Source organism: Lipomyces doorenjongii (genome assembly GCF_038497915.1).
Source record: "Lipomyces doorenjongii strain NRRL Y-27504 unplaced genomic scaffold V1508scaffold_1, whole genome shotgun sequence".
Taxonomy (NCBI): domain Eukaryota; kingdom Fungi; phylum Ascomycota; class Lipomycetes; order Lipomycetales; family Lipomycetaceae; genus Lipomyces; species Lipomyces doorenjongii.
The window spans coordinates 194,587-211,478 of NW_027118068.1; the positions used below are offsets into that span (position 1 = coordinate 194,587).

Consider the following 16,892-nt stretch of genomic DNA (forward strand, 5'->3'; position numbering starts at 1 on the left):
CTAATAGTATCTTGCCATCGCTCTCTGAGTTCCAAAGGCTTGCAATCTCGTAGATTATAGCAAGCAGCACTTGCTTCCTCGGCATTGCCAGACTTCAATTAGATTCAAGATGTGAGCCAAACAACGGATATAGCTGTCCAGGCCACGATATAAGAGAACCGAATTGTCACTCAAGTCTCCTGGAAAGACAATCAAACAACTCAGAGGCTAGTGTATCATTGTTACTAGGATTGTCTAAGGTAATCGTGATCAGTTGCCTTCAGGGCCTAACTCTACAAGAGTAGTCTCTACAGCAGCAGCTTGGTGTCTCCACTCTGATTTCCATAGATTTCTTTAAAGTCTGCTACTTTCTCGCGATATTCGAATTCGTCTGTGATTCAGTGGCCAATTATACTAATAATAGGGAGATGATTACTGCTTGTCCAAACATCGAGAGACAAAGCAATTGTACTGCAAGTTGTGGCAAGCTCTTCACTCAATTGAAGGCGCTGTAGATCGAAATCGTCCTTAAGGAACTTCCGAAGCGCATCTCGAGAGGAGAATGGTAGTCCAATTCCCGGTATATGATGGAAGATCTGTTGGAATGTAGAGGATTCGAGAGTTGTAAAAGCCTGTTTTTCTGCAACTATCCAGCGAATGAGGTTCTCTTCTGGTGACTTGGTGTATTAGCTTCTCCATAGACTAATGACGCTGGTTTGCTGCTTCTCTCCCGAATTATCCTCAGTGCCTGGAGGATAAATAGAGTGCTTTACAAGATCATTCTTCTATTGCTAATGGAGCTTTGTCGTAGTAAATCTGCATTTGTCCAACCACACTGCGAGCCTGTCTTATGGTCTATGGGGCACAAAGAATGTCCCTATCGGTCAACCTCCTCTTATTTGTCTTCTTTAAGATCCACTCCTTATCAACAGTCGAAGTCTCAAAGTAAGCCCATAGTTACTCAGTGACTAGTGCTGGCCGTTGGCGAACTTGACTTAATATTGCTTGAATGTATTGCACTTCAGCAATCGTGGAACTTGTTCTAAGCTCCATCAGGAGCTGTGATGCTGATTCTGAAGGTAAGATCTCGTCGTCAGGGCTATTGATAAAGGCATCTATTGCTGGTTGACAATGATAGTACAGGGCCTCGCATCCTTGATCTCGCGACTCGGCTTCGGGTGCTGCTTCGTCATCACTGCCATATTTGAGGGCTCTGTACTCGAGGCGCTTATATCGAGCTGTCATCCTCTCAAAGGGAGGCATTGTGGCAGGTGAAAAGGTTGTTAATTGTTAAGTTAGCAATTGGGATCATAGTACTACAGATGTTGTTCTCAAAAAATTTCGTGTTCAGGGTATCAAAAACTATTAGACATTTAACTAACTATCGTATCGTCGCCTACATTGACGACACCGTATCGTCAAGCTTCCAACGTCTGCCGATACGATAGACGATAATTATCGGCAGACCTAATTTCGACCATGCCGATTGCCGATTTGCCCAAATGTTGCCGATAGTATCGCCAACAGCAGTAGCCGATAAACGGCATCAATCAAGCTACACGGACCGGACGTCAAATGAGACAATTGCCTTCAGTCTGAAAGCGGAATGGTCGGTCACTCCCCATGAATCTCCGATATTGCATAAATTATTTAAACCAAGTTATTTCATCAGTCTTGTTCAGCTGACCGATCGACGCAGTTATCTTCGCGATTCCGCCAACTGGGACGCTGTCAAACGCTACCGTAGAACGTGCTGCAGGACATAAATTTTAATATAAATATATGGTATGTTAATCGGGAGTGAACTAACCAATAAACCATACAGAACAAATGTAACATCAGTAAAGTGGGGATAACAAATAATAGCAATAACTGAGCCCACGCCATTATGTATCTTGAAATCAACAAAAACCCACCTAAATATATAAATAACAAGCAAGCAAAAAAGACTTAAAACCAATGCACAACACCAATCCGTGATAGCCTGAACACAAACGTTAAAATAAATCAAAAGATGATACTCTATAACGTCTGAATCAAAGTATGATCCAGGCCAGTTTCCATTCTTTAAAGATCTTTGCATCTTCGTCACCACGCTCGCCTGTTGATCCAAACAGGTTACAATCTCTCTGCTCTACATGTCTAATGTGACTGTCTCACTTAAGCTCTACCTGATAGCGCCATCTACCCTCATGCAGACCCTTGGCAGTATCTTCCAGAAGTATCTGTCGGCGGTTGTTGACATACGCAGTTTTGTCCATGACGGTAACTTTCAAGCCAGCAAGTTCCTGAATTGGCTTCTCAAAAAGCTCTGACAATTGCTCCACGGCCATTTCCAGATCCTTCTGGTTATCTTCAAACAAATGAGTCTGGTTGTTCTGCTCGAGATAGAAAGCGAAGGCGTAAGTCCACTTAAGGGTCTGTCGGCACTGCTGTAACACTGCAGATGCTTGAGCTAAATACTGAACCTCGATCCATGACATGCCTGATGTAGATTGCAACTGGGTCATTTTTTTCTCGGTACGGAGATACAAATCCTTATCGAGCTTAGCCGACTGCTCATGATTAGCGTAACGGTTGTAATAGTGCAAGTATCGCTCTAATGAAGCACGCGACTTGGCCTGATTGTCACGCGCCTCAACTCCAGATTTCTCATCGTACCGCGAGCAGTTATACCACGACGTACCATGCTCCGCCCAAGAGCCGATGCAGATCCAGCAGAACTCATATTTGCATTTCCGGCAGGTCATGTGATTACATCCACCGTTCTTCTCTATCGTCGCCATGCACTTTGGACATTCTTTGGTATTTGCTGAGATCCAATTCGCTGTTTCCGAATCATCCTCGCACTTCTTAATCCATTTCTTGACAAGAATGCAGATACATGGCTGATGATCAGATAAGCCGCAGCCAAAGCAGAACCGGTGACCGCAGGCGCACTGAACAGTGGGCACGACTGTCTTAAGATCCTTCGCCGACACATCATCGCACCTGATCGCGTATTCGCAGTTTGGTGCCGGACACCACCGGAGGTGTTCATGGTCCTGTACAAACGTCCGGTTTAAAAGAGTGAGATACCGTTTATAGACCCGATCTTCAACGATGAGCTTAATACCCTCATTGTTGACAACGAGGGAACATGAATCGCCTGGACACTGTATATTCCGCGACTCTCCCTCATCCACAATCTTTTGTGTAAGGTATTGCTTGTAACAATCAAAACAAAATCTGTGGTCGCACTCCAATGCGAACGTCTTGAGACCTTGCCGATCCTCGCAGCAAATATCGCACATGAATCCATCAACCGACATAATCTTGTATTCTTTCTTATTGCTGTCGTCATCAGCAGAAATTCCAGCCTTTTTCAAGACGCCTTCCGGATCCTCCGTATACTGTTCAAGGAGTCGGTCATTGTTCCACTTGAAGTAGAGTAACAGCACCATGACACTTTCCCGCGAAAGACCTAGAATACCGGCTACCTGGCCGATCTGGGAGTCTTGTCGTTGTTGAATGTCGGCTGTAGAAAGAACCTCATGCTCGACTTCGTATGCTTTCAGCTTTGTACTTTCAGGCTTGACTTCTTCAAAACCCTCGTTGTCGCCATAATCTAGATCATGTCAGCATAACAATTACAGTACCAAGCTCACAGGGATAGTCACCAGATCCTCCAAAGCTCTCCTCATCGAAATCAAATTCAGATCCCTGGTCATAATCATCGAAGTCGTCGCTCGCGTCACTCATGCTTGTACGTCTCAGCTTCTTGCTTGGGGGCTGCTCCAGGTGTTCTGAAATACCGCTAATTTGCTTTTCGGTCGTCACTATAGGGGTCTGCACGACTCCACTGATAGATGTTCTTGAAGGCGACCCCGAACCAGCGCTGATTCTACCTCGTCGTGGAATTTTGGCTCTTGGATATACCCCTGTGAACACCGGACTAAGCAGCGGTCACGCAGAGCCTAGTCCAGTGAACAGCAAAGTTTCGAATGCAAATAATGCAAATTCGATTTGTAAAATAAATACGGCTTTATACGCTTGGCCCTGTATAGTACCGATAAGTTGAAAACTGGTGAAGTCGTAGAAACGGTGATACGCGCCTGGTCGATCTCTCGCTACCTTAAATCCAAACCCCACGGCTCGGGTCACCTGACCTCTTTATACACAAATGAAAAAGGGTAATATGCGAATGCAAACTATGCAATTTAAGGGTATAATGTCGGCGTGTTATTCAGTAAGTCGACTCTGGGCTGTGTAAATATAGTGTGCCGTCAGGTGTAACGCAGCCGTACTCGGATGATGGCAACCGTGGAGATTGTGAAGGCGTCGTCGAGTGGTGTTAACAGCGGAACGCGGCCAGCCGCGGCAGCTTATAATCCGGGTAAGCTAGTCATGTGAGTGATGAACCGGGTAAAAGACCCTACTTCCCAACTTGCCAACGCACTTTGTGGAGAACTGATGAATCTGGTCTAATATATTCGACCAAGCCACGCTGCACCGCCTAGGGATATGCCCGTTTTACGATATATATTGAAAATACAGATAACGTCAATACGACTACCAAATTAACACATAAAAGAGACCAAACACCGATAGCAAAGACCAAAATATGTACAAATGAGTAACCACCATTACGTTAATCTCCGCCTCCCCACTCTTAACTGATCCTGAATCACATCTTTCCGCGACATCATCGCACCCACACTGGCACCGACGGCGCCTTCTTCCTCGACTGATGACCGTATCAAAACAGGTCGCCATCAACGGTGCGACCAGCATGACTACCAATAACGATCGGTATATTCCCCTGACCGGACTGATAATCAGCGTCCTCGCTATCTGCGTCCTCATGACTCACGTTGTTATATGCGTGCACGTTTTGGGCTCGGGATTCTGTCAATAGCTTGCTGAGCTCTTCTAAATTGTACTCCTTCATAAAGCAGCTCGCAATAAAACATGGAAGGGTGACCGTGACCGCAATCCATATAAGTAATGCCATGATGTCTTTGTAAGCGTAGATAATGGCCAGCCGTTCTGGACTGTTGATATCAGGGAACATTCGGCGCGCATAGCCAAAGTCTGCATAAATGTCGGGTACCTGGTCCAATATTGACTCAGGGACGTACTTGGTGAGTCGCCTTGGTAGCAGTGAAGTCCAAACCGCTCCCGAAATTGCAGCGCCAACAGCTGAGCCAAGTGAAAATACGGTAAGGAACAGCGCAGTGGCAACAGCCACGTCAGACTGATTGCACGACGCTTGAACGCCCAATTGAGACGCTACCGAGAGCATACCACCGCCAACTCCTGCCAATACTTGGGACAACGCCACAATAGCGGTGGGTGATGTTGGTAACCGCGAAAACTGCATTGAGAAAATACCCAACTGGTAGATAGGGATTCCAATTAACAGCCACTGTTTGTAGCGAGACGAATGTTTCATTAGGAATGAAGCTAGAATTCCTGAAATAGTAGCCGCAAACGAAAAAATTTGAACAATTTCGCCAGCTGAATCAGTATTCGTGTCTCGCGAGACCATAAGATAGCTAAAGAAATATGGCTGAAATATATTGTATGCCATGTCGTAAAAAAATATAGCAATGCAGCCACAACGAACGGTGCGATTCTTGAGCACCCGCAGACTCAAAAGCGGTTTTCGATGTGGGTGATCGTGAGAATTTGCATCAGGGGCTGCACCGACTCGTATTTCCCAATATACAAAAATAATTAGGAGGACAGTGCCAACCGCCAACATACTTGGAATTCGAGGATCGTGCCAGTGCATCGGCAATGTACTCGACAGTGTCAAGGGAATCAGCACCAATGCACAACCTGCAGAAAGAAGTAAGATGCCGAGAATATCTATTGCGCCTGATATTGAGCGTAAAACAGTTACGGCGGACTTTCCAACCCACGAATAATTCGCGATCAACCCCAAACGACGAGCCCTTCTCTGGTTCTGAAAGAGAGTAACTAAGAGCGGAGAGGCTGAGAATGGCACTAGTAGGACCCAAATACCATAACCAGCCCGCCACGTGAAATGTTCGGTTGCAAAATCTGCGAGCCAAGGACTACAACTTTCATCAGTAAAATGTGATTGGCCTCCATATATAATTAACCTACCCCATCCACACAGTAACAAGGAAAGGCGTGTCTGGCAAGACTGAAAACAAAGCTCTGTTCAACAAGTCGGTTGTGTCTGTCCTAAGTCAGTTGAATTGTAACTGAGCGCTGGCATAAATAACTCACCGGCAACAAAAATTTGCTGGAGAACATGTAAACCAGTCGTTCCACTGGCCGAGAATATTTGCGCACTAGCATAGGATCTGACTCCTCCAGCAAGACACATTTGGAGATAGCCGATCGCAATGAATCCTATAGCAAGTACAAATGCTTCTAATCTCCCAAACGCGTTCGCGATCTTCGCCATAGGAGCTTTTACCACACCGAACAAGATGCCTTGTACGACTTGTACAGTGGCAACCAGCGAATGAACATGAAATTCACTAGTTGCAAATGGAGTCAAAAGTGAAGTCACTTGTGTGCCCAGTGACGCTATGAAGGCAACCAGAAATAGACCACAGTAAGCAAGATGCAATTCGCGACGAGTCCATGTATGGGTGAGAATCTCGACTTTCTGTACGCCTAATAAGCAGTCAGTCAAGCCCGCGTGAATCGGCAGTAATACTATCATAGCCTACCAATTTCAATATCCTCCGGATCGACATTTCCATTGTCGTTCTCGATATTTAATTCGAAGTGAGGTACGCCTGCGGAAGATTCAGCGCCCGATATTAACGGCGAGTACGCCCTGTGACAATGTGCTCCAGTAGATTCATAATCGCCCTGTGATAGGGATGACCGCGGTGTTGGCGATTCCGATTTGGATCTAGTGATCTGCTCGCTCGAACCTCCACTGTTGTTACGCGACAGTCTCTTAGGCTCCCGATCTAGAGTAGGCGAAGTCATGATCCCTCATTAATTTATATGTGCTATTGTACAATAGACAAAATTTGCCGGTGACGAACCTGCCTGTTAGTAAATTGGCAAATACTGACATACTCTCCTTGGTATCCGCCACATGACCAAGTTTACAATAACACTGGATCGTGTGCGTGTCCGATAAATCTCCAAACTCTATGGTCCAGACAACCCAACTATAATAGAGACCAACCTCAGGCGCGTACTGCGGAGCGCATACAAGAACGCCTGCCAGAGATATATAGTCTAATAGCATGCCAAATAAATCGCTAAATGTGCATAAATCAAATGCGTGTTCAACAGCACTACCTACACGATCTGCATAAACACCAATAATTACTCCATAATACTAATACCACGCAGAAAGTGCCGAACCTCATGTCTACAGCGTTTACAACTAACGATTCCAGAAAACTACATGGAACGACCGTAACTGGAGAACCAAGGATCAGTCAATATAAGTAAATTACTATAACCATACCCATGAACCTTAAACGCACATACAATTCGTGTGCTTATGAAAACAAGTCAAAATAATTCACTAACGGATACACCATCATATACTAATACAGCCCGATAATCGATAGCATACCCTATACTAAAATTCCGAACTAAACACAATATATCCTAAGAGACAAACACGCACACAATGCAAATGAATATGATTTCCACCACTGCACAACGGGTTGCAAGCCCCCTATTACCGTTATCGGTTGCATATACACATTGACAGGACGAAACAGCACATCATCCACATCGATAACCCTGCTGCCCGCAGCTGTGACTGACAGCTGGTTGGGCGAAGCCGCGGCTAGCACTCAAAATCCGTGGATTTTGATGTTCTTCTTCAGGATATTGAGCTGCGTGGAGAGGAACTCCATCACTTTGACACGCTGGTCACCCTGGAGCTGAATAACTTCGCCTAGCTCGTCATCTTTAACAATAGTACCATTGCAGGCGAAATCCTTCTTGAGAGCTCTTAGAATTCGTTTCTGGTCATATTCGACAGGAAGGCCCTGGACTGTCGTAAGGGTCTTGCGACCGTTACGTTGCTGAATCCGAATGTGGATATAGTTTGTCGGCTGACTGATATCGTCGTCACCAGTATCGGCGAAAGGATCTAGTCATTTGTAAGTAATTTGATCATTTATTGGCATATTATTTTTGTGGTATGGTTGTGGCGACAATGGTTCTGGGCATAGCGAATTCAAGTGGCGTCCAGGCCGATTCCTAATTATGGACATCGGAAATTAATCAACAAGACAAGACATCGTCTGTTATGAATGAACATACAAGGCAGTTGATAATGCCTATCTGGAGAATGCGAGCGCGTATGTATTCCCGGAGAACCGCCCGCCAGTATTACCACCAAAAAACTGCCGTTACTCACCAAAAGTCTTTAGATTCTCGATGGACGTAGACATAAACTAGATACGCTGCTGATTAACCTAAGTGGTCAACTGGTTGTTTAAGGAAAGATAGGGAGGTAGTTAAACTGAGAAAAAATAAAGGATAATCGGTTGTCTTGCTCTTGCTGTTGGCAAAAAAGTCGTGAACTGAGGGTTGATCAGTGACAGAAACGTGAGAAGGTGGGCGGGCGTGCGACTGATTTTATTCGTGTCATGCGTTTGTCAGGCAAACCCCCCTTCAAAAATTCTAGGCCGGGTAAATATTGTTGCCAACCAACGCCACCTTTGCTGGGGTGGTTGGGGGTCAGAAGGTAGTGTGACCCGGCAATGTCACCCACAGGGCCAAAATTAAACAAGATCGTACCGCTATGTCTAGAAGCCGCCAATCAAAACAGTCTTGCAAACTAAATATACTGTATATCTAGCAGTGGGAACTAGTTGTTTTGGTAGTCTCCCACAGCCAGGTTGTCGTGATGTTGAGACAGTTATGGCTTATTAGTATAATCCTACATTTATGGCATATCAAAGCAGTCGAACATAAACTATGCATGATACTCACGTGGAGGACGGCGGTCGGCCGGAAAATTGGCTGCTATTGCTAGGCAACGCCGCTGTGGGTTTGGGTTATACCGCTGGTGTTTCTGGCGTCTGCAGGATTTCGGTTCATTGATATTACCTCATCTAACTTTATAAGTTATCAGACAGGCAATTCTATGCCGTTTATGATTATAAGCTTAGAAGCAGACCTCGTCTATGTAATTTGAGCTCCGAAGACGTTTTTGATTTGCACAGGATGAGGCTCTATAATATTGATCCGCATGCAACGCATCATGTACATTAATATTTTGTGTAGTCCAACTGGTTCTGCTGATCTCATGGTGTCAAAGCCGAATGCGAGAAAAATACGCGAAAACGAATCGTCCATAATTGTTGTGAGACTACCAGACGAATATGAGAGTCTTCAATTGTTACCAGTTAGGAGCAACCAAAGTACGCGTATTAGTCGCAGTCATTAGTAATTGGTGCGCCGGAGGCGAGTCTTCAAAGATCTTTTACAAGGTCCAGAGCCATCCCCCGGCGGCACAGCCGCGTGGCTTAGCTCCAAATACCTCCACACATTTGTTTAGGATTCAAGTGCCTAGGTTTATCATCTTATATGCAATAAATGTCACCTACCACCAGTGTCGGCGCTGAGCCGAAAATGGTTGTGCACAGCATACACTGATATATGTGGCGGATCTGAGGTGCTACGAGATGACGTATGCACCAGCAGAGCAGTGACATTCTTCGCAATATAAAGCCATCGCTCTTCGCTCCTTTCCATTTACGCATCACAAACATTTGCCTACTTGACTTGACAAAATGCCACACGGACATCACGGACATCATGGCGGATTCCACCATGGTCATGGAGGTCACGGATTCCACCATGGTCATGGAGGTCATGGATTCCGCCACCATGGTTACCACGGCCCTACTGTTATCGTTGCCCCTAGGCCATATGGCCCTGTCGCTTACGCCCCGGGTGGCGGCTATGGATATTATGGATCAGTCGCTCCCGGATACGTCAGACCGGCGTATGCGTCTTACTCTCCGGGGTGCTTTTTCTGCCTATGATTGACCTAAATTCGATTATAGCAGGGTATCAATCATGGATACTGGGCACATGCTCACATCCCAGACCCCTTAGCGATGCCACGAGGCACCGTGATCTCCACATTTCCCGCCGCGTTTGCAAAGATTGCGTTATTGGCACCGGCTGACACGTCTCAACAGAGGCGAATATTCCATAGTTCACGATTTGTGGACGTCGCTTTATTACAAGGATGACATTACGAAGTACATGGGTATTACCAAATTGCATGGATGCTATGATGAAGGAGGTATAGAAACGAATAACATGTATTATGTTTGATGGTCCTATATTAGTTTAGAGCAAAATATATTGTTAGTCGCGGTGTATTATTAAAATTAATTTATATAGCACTCACTAATGTGGGTATCAAAACATAACATCTTCCGGATTAAATTGCATATAGGACTGGAGCGTTTCAGATATCATACAGATGAGTGCACGTCCACGACGGCTTGAATTGCGATAGCAACTGCAGTCAATCTTCACAATCAAGAATTCAAATTATAATAAATAAAAAAATTAATTGCAGTACCTACGATTCCAGCGTGATCTCCCACCGCAGTACTAAGTAGGCCCAAAGAAACTTAACTAGTGTTGATCGGACGGGGAACTGTGCTTTCTTCTTGGTATGGCCGCAACTGTTGTATAGATTAAATCTGCCACTGATATCGTGCTATTAGGAAATTTTGTGACGATGGAATAATACGTAGATCATGTACGGTCAACAAACTACAATATGAGTATTTGTAAGCAAATAAAGAAATTGTATATAAATAAATTAATATCTTTTCTCTCAAATGATGTTGGAATAAAATTGTGAGTCATTTTACCCATCCTCACCTAAGTGACCTACATCCCCACCATCTCACATATATCAACGAGATGTCAAACGCTTCAATCGTGCTACCTCGTCCTGGGACAGCGAAGTCCGGCGACGCGCTGCTGTCAATCCAAGCTCCATCTGAAGCCGCCTTCGTCGCAACCTTTGGTAACCTGCTGCCACCAGCATTATATCTGCGGACGCCAAACGGCAGAGCCGCATATTACGAGCTGCCGCCCTCGTCTCCAGCACCCGCAGACCTCACCAGGCCGATTTCCCGTGTGCTTTTCGTGCACGGCGTCCAGACGCCCGCAATCGGCCTGCAGCCATTGGCAAGCGCGCTGTCTTCGCGTTTTCCATATTCTCAATGTGTACTTGTTGACCTGTGGGGCCACGGGCTCACGGACACACCATTTGTGGCGCATGACCCGGCGCTCTTTCATGCGTTGCTGGAGGACTTGATGGTGCAGCTTCGGTGGGAAGATGCCCATTTCGTTGGTTATTCGTTCGGGGGGTCAACGACAGCGACTTTCGCGGCTGCACACCCCGAACGTGTCGCGTCCATGGTGCTGGTTGCGCCCGCGGGTCTAATCCGCGCAACTCAATTTGACGAGTTGCAGAGGAGTTACTTGCATGGCGGCGAGGGATTGGAGGAGCGGGCGCGAGCGTGGATTTTGGAGCTGCTGGAAGGAGGCCAATTAATTGTCCCTTCAGATTGGAAGGAGAGAGTTGGACGAGGCGAAATAGTTGCGGAGGCAGTTCGAGACTGGCAAATGAGGGAGCATGAAGGGCACATGGCAAGCGTAGTAGGTATTGTTAGAGATGGTGGGGTCCTGGATAAACATGCTGAATTTGCTAAAGCCGCAAAAAATGGCATTGAAGGTCTATGTATCCTAGGAGAGCTGGACGACTTGTGCAGCGTGCAGGACTTACACCATGTTGGGATGCGGAATATTGCTGTTGTTCCGCAGGTGGGACATGGAGTTGTGAGAGAAAGGGTGCCAGAGGTTGCCCGACTAATCGAGGATTTCTGGAACAAGTTCTAGCAGGCAAGGTGGCTAGTAAGTAATCTTAACATACCATGACTACTCCACAAGGCTGCAGCATCTTAGGAGATGGTTGGCTTGAGTGTGGAGTGCATTGATATGAGGTTGGATATTTTCACGATGGCACTCTTGACTTAGGATAGAATTAAAGAATCAACTCCTGGTCCCTATTCCTAGAACTTGAGTCTCTTTACTCAAAACTTCAACCGGCAATTTGATGCTCCGAAAACCAACCTCGTCAGACTATCAATCTCCCTCCTAAGATTTCCAGTATCCTGCTGAACTTCTTGTTGCTGCTACATAGCATATATACTGTAGCACAACTAGACACAATTCGAACCAATTTGGCATGTTTGTGGCCACGTTCGGTTGGTCAGGCCTGGACACCTGAAAGAAATAGAAACAGTGGGATAGAGAGCCCCGATTAACGCCGGCTGGTGCCAAGTCGCATGGTTATCTTCATGATTGGAATGAGGAGGTCGAGGCGGAATAGCGGAAAAGAGAAAATGAAGAGGGAATGGGGGTGCCCTAGTTAAGTCTGCACCGAATGGGCTTTGACTGGGCGAACCTGCCTCCTTTCAGATGTAGATCATTCAATGAAGTACATTGCAGTAAATCCTCCATATTAGACCTTAAGGTAACCGCATACTTCCGTCTCAAAATGGCGACAACAGATGAGACCGTGGTCAAGCCTTATGGTGGACGTGAGACTTACAACGAAGTAGACTGGCACCGGCAGCTAACTGCCAAGCTAGCCACGAGAAGTAAATCCATCACTTACGGCTTTGGCGCACGACTATGCGGAGACCAAGCCTGACGCTGGATATAATATAACTGCCCAGGAGTGTGAGGCGCTGCGACTAGTCATGGATATCAATTCATGGCCGAACATGAAATGTATGTACATAGCGCCCGAGCTTTCAACTACACTTAGTATCCGGCCCACTAGCTGCCCGGCTTTCTCCACTGTATGGTATGCCTACTCTTTGATGTATAATCAGGCTGGGACCCATCTTCAGGACGAAACCCTCTCCCGTGTGCTTCCTCCCCTGAAGCTTCTCCTTGGCCAGTGGCCCATTTGTGACTACGGAGACGGCCGCGGTCCAATAGTCTGTTCTTGCTGGTAAGCCTGCGTCGCTAGTGTCCTGTAAGTGAGGCAGCACCTGCTGCGCTAAACCAACAGGAGATACTTGGAGTTCCGGCCCAGGGCCCAATGAATCATGAACTGGACGATGAACTAGGGGCCCAATGAAACAGTTTTTGATGCTTGGTAGATTACGGCGCTAATATATCTGCCTGAGGCGCTAGTGCCCCGTACCCGTGGTATTGAGAAAGAGGGATAGAGCTTGAACCTCATCATTAAGTTATCATCAATTTAACCACATGGGTGTAGCGGAGTAGCCGCAACTTACAATGAAATGCCCTCCTTCCGCTGCCAGGGCGACAGGCGAGCGCGATTTATGACTACCGGCGTTGACCTGTATATCCCCCCGTGTAAGTAGAAGGTCCACCATTCTCCCATCGTCATTCCGTGCTGCGCAGTCAAGTGGCGTCAACCCGTCGTTATTGGCAACATTTGGGTTGAGAGCATCCTCGGCCAGGAGCGACTGCACAATCAGCATATTTCCGCTATCAACGGCATGATGGAGAAGCATTGAGCGGCCCTCGCCAGTTGCGTTCAGCGCCAAATTTGCTCTCCGCTAGAAGCCGTTCAGTGACCAAGGAATGATCGTTTATAGTTGCCCACCAAAATGGAGTTCTTTTTCCATATCTTTGGCATTGATGTCATTGATCAGTGGAAAGAAGACTGGAGCGTGCATTGCGTCGAACACCAGCTCGGGCATAAAAAACAATCGCACAGTGACTGTCTCTATTGTCAATCTTTGCCAGAACCAGCTGAGCCAAAGAAAGCCGATTTTTCCCGGATGAGCCCCCTAAGATTTCCTTGAGTGCGCTGCTCGCTCGAGTGAGAGAGAGAGCAGTTGGCGCATATGCAATATGCTTCTTCATTAGGCAGAGTGTCCTGTGTTTGATTTCTTGTCTTCTACATATTGTTATGTACCATCCTTGACGGTCTTCCTGATACCTGATCTTATACGTTATCCAACGACTTGAAGATATCACTAGGGGGTTTACTTATGCTGTATGATACCTTAGGCTTGCTCGTCCGCCATTCGTGTAGTGCGGAATGTAAACTTCTCTTAACCTTTTATCCACACATGAAAATTTAAGATCAGCAAGCCAGAGATATTGTACAACCAGGTGTGTAGGGTCTCTGTGGGAAGGAAATCAAGGCGGACCTGGTGGGCTCTGCATCTGGGGGGATCCTTGCTGATGTAGCAAGGCAGTGCCCTGGTGGGCAGTGTGCCGTGGCATTCTTTGAGTCTTTGAGTGCCGGTATGGCTCTCTCTGGTTTCTGTCGTTGTAAAAGTGACAAAAATATAGTGCCTGGTCCACAAAAAATAGTGACGAAGGTACTGTGGCATCGAGTTTCGGTCGTTGGGACTTCTGACCTGAGGTTTTCACATGCTAATCTCGTATAGTTACACAAATTTATTGTCAATCCTACGTAGTTCTTTCGGGACAAACCTACTCTGAACAGGAACCGTGTCGGCCACGCTAGCTCGCTGAGCTAACAAATTGCAAATAGGCACAATTTGTGTTTGGGTACGGACCATTTATCTAAATATTAAGACAATTTTGACAATTTATTATGAGAACGCGTCACTGAATGGGTTTGAATCTCGATGTTCTATATCCAATCAAGGCAACAATAATAATACACAGCATGGCAAAAAATAGTCTACACAAAAAGAAAGTTGGTGTTACAAAGACGTGAATGTACAACAGAAAATAGTCTCTTCACAATCTACAACGGTATATGATACAGAGCATGAACTGAGCAACATAAACAAATTACTTATAAAATGAGTGACCAAAACCGAGGGAGAGATGTATAATGGCTTTATCGGTTAGCCAACCGCGATATACTTTTCTTTTTCTTGAGCATACTTTTGAATCGCGCTACTCCAGCAGGCGAGTTCCCTTCTGCAAGTCGACGAGCTTTGGCTTCGTCTTCCATCCGCTTCTTCTCCAATTTTCTGTTCAACCGCGAGTCCGGCTTCTCGTGAACTAATTTCTCATGTCGATTGCGGGAGTCCTTACGCGGAAATTTCTTGGGGCACCATGAGTATGAGCAAGAGTACATCGATCCTGCGTGCTGGTGCTTTATATGTCTGTTACATTCGTTGCGATTAGGGAAGCCAACTCGCGACCACGGACATGACGTTTCAGAACACTTGAATGGTCTATCGACGCCTTCTGCCTCGATATGGTTGCTACACCTGTTAGTTATAGTCTTAATAAAAAATGGCGCTACATACTAGAACTGTTCCATGGTGTTAAATTTCTCCGGACAGTGGTTGCACCGATATACACCCTTCTTACTCCGCGCCATCTTGTCTTCCATACTTTCATCGTCGTCCTCATCCGCTTCCTGAGAATCGTCGTCGTCAATGCCTTCTTCTTCAGAATACTGTTGCGCACTCCACTGGGTATTATGTCCGGACGGTAAGGCAAGCGTCGGAAGAAACTCATGTAGAGCTCCCGGATCAACGAAATCTCCATGATATGGCATTGTCTGTAAAGAATGTGAGATGTCTGGATCCACGAATTGTCTCGCGCTTCTACGTCGTGGAATTCCACAAGACCGACGGCTAACTGGTTCCGTGTACTCCTCATCGTCGTCGCCGTCATCTTCGTCGTCGTCTTCGTCCTCGGCTTCTTCCTCTTCAGACATCGAGTTGGATGATTGTGAGGTTGTAGTGAGTGGTGATGCACTCTCTTCGGATTCGTAGCGTCTCGTGCTACTTCCATGAGTGGCATCCGTCGATGCCGGCCGAGTAATCCTGAAGGACGACTTCGGGGGCAGTCTACTGGCAGGGAGTGCTGAACATGAACCAGCACCTCCGGCCGCGCCACGCCGAGAACTGCGGGACATAACGGTGGAATACAATTGAGTCCGGCCTAGATCGGGGATATTTAATTCTATCGCCGAGTGTTCGCCTAGTATTGGCGCCGACGGAGGTGCTGGCGGGTAGTCTGCCTGTGTAGAGATATCCCCAACAACGGGTGTCGTCTTTGCTGATGAGGAGAGTTGGCTGTGAGTAGAAGTCGTGTATCCCTGCGCCATAGTAAAGTTTGCCCATTTTGCGCCTAATGACGACGAATGAGCTGCAGGTTCTACTGGAAATTGGGGAAGATCTAGAGGAGAGACGGATGTCGTCGAGGCGGACGACAAGGGTGATGTTGGGCATTGACGAGGCTGCGATAGCGGCTCAGAGCGGTGTGAGTTGAAGACAGAGTCCTGGTACTGTTGGGCGAGGAAGTATTCGGGGACCATGCCCATTACACTAATGCCGCCGGTATCAAAGTTGGCAGGGTTGCCTATAGCCAGATATGGAAACGCGTCCAGCATCGGGTCACCGGTCGCTGGAGGCGGGGTTGTTGCAGGAGGAAAGAAGAGTTCTGATCTTCGACGCTCAGACATGATTGTTTGAGGCAGATATGTATATTCCGGCATTGCCGATGCCGTATCGAAGTCGGACGACGACTGTGCGAGCGATGCGAAAGCAGCAGACCATGTAAAGTCCAGGGAAGATCGTCGCCGTGAGGTAGTAAAGGACGATGCAGGGACGGTATGCGGAGGATTAATATAGACCGGCCGTGTAGGGAGCGTGTGTGAGTGATAGAGATGTCGTGACGGAGATGGAGACGCAGACATCGTGGTGAGAGCTGACATGGCACACATCCGAGGAGCAACAAAGTCGTGCGAGGTGGCAGCCGGGGAACAGGACAGGGCAGAATATTTATCCCGCCGATCTGTCCGCTGTACGGTTTGACTGTCTCTCCCTGACTGTCTTGGTATGCCCCGATCGCGATCATTGCACAGTCACAGTCACACCCAGTCAGCAGCCAGTCGGGCCGTCGCTGGGTTCATCCGGCGAAGTTGCATATTCAGAGCGGGTGCG

At 46.9% G+C, this 16,892-nt stretch overlaps 7 protein-coding genes across 7 annotated transcripts; 1 reads left to right on the top strand and 6 right to left on the bottom strand.

Moving 5' to 3' along the window:
* Positions 1 to 936: 936 nt before the first annotated feature.
* On the bottom strand, positions 937 to 1,242 carry V1508DRAFT_394229 (uncharacterized protein; the record flags this gene model as incomplete). Its single annotated transcript, XM_066937994.1, has 1 exon — positions 937 to 1,242. The coding sequence occupies one exon, from the start codon at positions 1,240 to 1,242 to the stop codon at positions 937 to 939; it is 306 nt and encodes a 101-aa protein (XP_066798980.1).
* A 698-nt stretch (positions 1,243 to 1,940) lies between these two features.
* On the bottom strand, positions 1,941 to 3,960 carry V1508DRAFT_3612 (uncharacterized protein). Its single transcript, XM_066937174.1, has 2 exons — positions 3,639 to 3,960; positions 1,941 to 3,586 (listed from the first exon to the last, which is right to left on the bottom strand). Exons 1-2 carry the CDS (start codon positions 3,718 to 3,720, stop codon positions 2,136 to 2,138), a joined length of 1,533 nt encoding a protein of 510 aa, XP_066798981.1. The 5' UTR covers positions 3,721 to 3,960; the 3' UTR covers positions 1,941 to 2,135.
* A 669-nt stretch (positions 3,961 to 4,629) lies between these two features.
* On the bottom strand, positions 4,630 to 7,318 carry V1508DRAFT_4049 (major facilitator superfamily domain-containing protein). Its single transcript, XM_066938662.1, has 4 exons — positions 6,672 to 7,318; positions 6,220 to 6,615; positions 6,094 to 6,169; positions 4,630 to 6,041 (listed from the first exon to the last, which is right to left on the bottom strand). The coding sequence occupies exons 1-4, from the start codon at positions 6,937 to 6,939 to the stop codon at positions 4,718 to 4,720; spliced, it is 2,064 nt and encodes a 687-aa protein (XP_066798982.1). The 5' UTR covers positions 6,940 to 7,318; the 3' UTR covers positions 4,630 to 4,717.
* A 205-nt stretch (positions 7,319 to 7,523) lies between these two features.
* V1508DRAFT_4180 (translation initiation factor SUI1) lies at positions 7,524 to 8,743 on the bottom strand. Its single transcript, XM_066940405.1, has 2 exons — positions 8,342 to 8,743; positions 7,524 to 8,071 (listed from the first exon to the last, which is right to left on the bottom strand). The coding sequence occupies exons 1-2, from the start codon at positions 8,373 to 8,375 to the stop codon at positions 7,770 to 7,772; spliced, it is 336 nt and encodes a 111-aa protein (XP_066798983.1). The 5' UTR covers positions 8,376 to 8,743; the 3' UTR covers positions 7,524 to 7,769.
* Positions 8,744 to 10,838: 2,095 nt separating this feature from the next.
* On the top strand, positions 10,839 to 12,037 carry V1508DRAFT_407546 (Alpha/Beta hydrolase protein). Its single transcript, XM_066938879.1, has one exon. It carries the CDS (start codon positions 10,879 to 10,881, stop codon positions 11,860 to 11,862), a length of 984 nt encoding a protein of 327 aa, XP_066798984.1. The 5' UTR covers positions 10,839 to 10,878; the 3' UTR covers positions 11,863 to 12,037.
* Positions 12,038 to 13,149: 1,112 nt separating this feature from the next.
* On the bottom strand, positions 13,150 to 13,925 carry V1508DRAFT_407550 (uncharacterized protein; the record flags this gene model as incomplete). The annotated part of the gene is made up of 1 exon (XM_066938880.1): positions 13,150 to 13,925. A coding segment is annotated over exon 1 (280 nt), but the record flags the coding sequence as incomplete, so codon positions are not given.
* Positions 13,926 to 14,722: 797 nt separating this feature from the next.
* Positions 14,723 to 16,645, bottom strand: V1508DRAFT_378648 (uncharacterized protein; the record flags this gene model as incomplete). The annotated part of the gene is made up of 2 exons (XM_066937632.1): positions 14,723 to 15,200; positions 15,246 to 16,645. 2 exons carry the CDS (start codon positions 16,643 to 16,645, stop codon positions 14,828 to 14,830), a joined length of 1,773 nt encoding a protein of 590 aa, XP_066798986.1. The 3' UTR covers positions 14,723 to 14,827.
* Between the last annotated feature and the right edge of the window lie 247 nt (positions 16,646 to 16,892).

Bases quoted from the DNA above. Each gene is read 5' to 3' on its own strand.
- V1508DRAFT_3612 (XM_066937174.1), bottom strand. From the start codon at position 3,720: ATGAGTGACGCGAGCGACGACTTCGATGATTATGACCAGGGATCTGAA. The intron at 3,587-3,638 runs GTGACTATCCCT...GACATGATCTAG, and splicing joins GGAGAGCTTTGGAGGATCTG to ATTATGGCGACAACGAGGGT.
- V1508DRAFT_4049 (XM_066938662.1), bottom strand. From the start codon at position 6,939: ATGACTTCGCCTACTCTAGATCGGGAGCCTAAGAGACTGTCGCGTAAC. The intron at 6,170-6,219 runs GTGAGTTATTTA...GACTTAGGACAG, and splicing joins CCAGCAAATTTTTGTTGCCG to ACACAACCGACTTGTTGAAC. The intron at 6,042-6,093 runs GTAGGTTAATTA...TGAAAGTTGTAG, and splicing joins CTTGTTACTGTGTGGATGGG to TCCTTGGCTCGCAGATTTTG.
- V1508DRAFT_4180 (XM_066940405.1), bottom strand. From the start codon at position 8,375: ATGTCTACGTCCATCGAGAATCTAAAGACTTTTG. The intron at 8,072-8,341 runs GTGAGTAACGGC...ACAAATGACTAG, and splicing joins CGAGAATCTAAAGACTTTTG to ATCCTTTCGCCGATACTGGT.
- V1508DRAFT_407546 (XM_066938879.1), top strand. From the start codon at position 10,879: ATGTCAAACGCTTCAATCGTGCTACCTCGTCCTGGGACAGCGAAGTCC.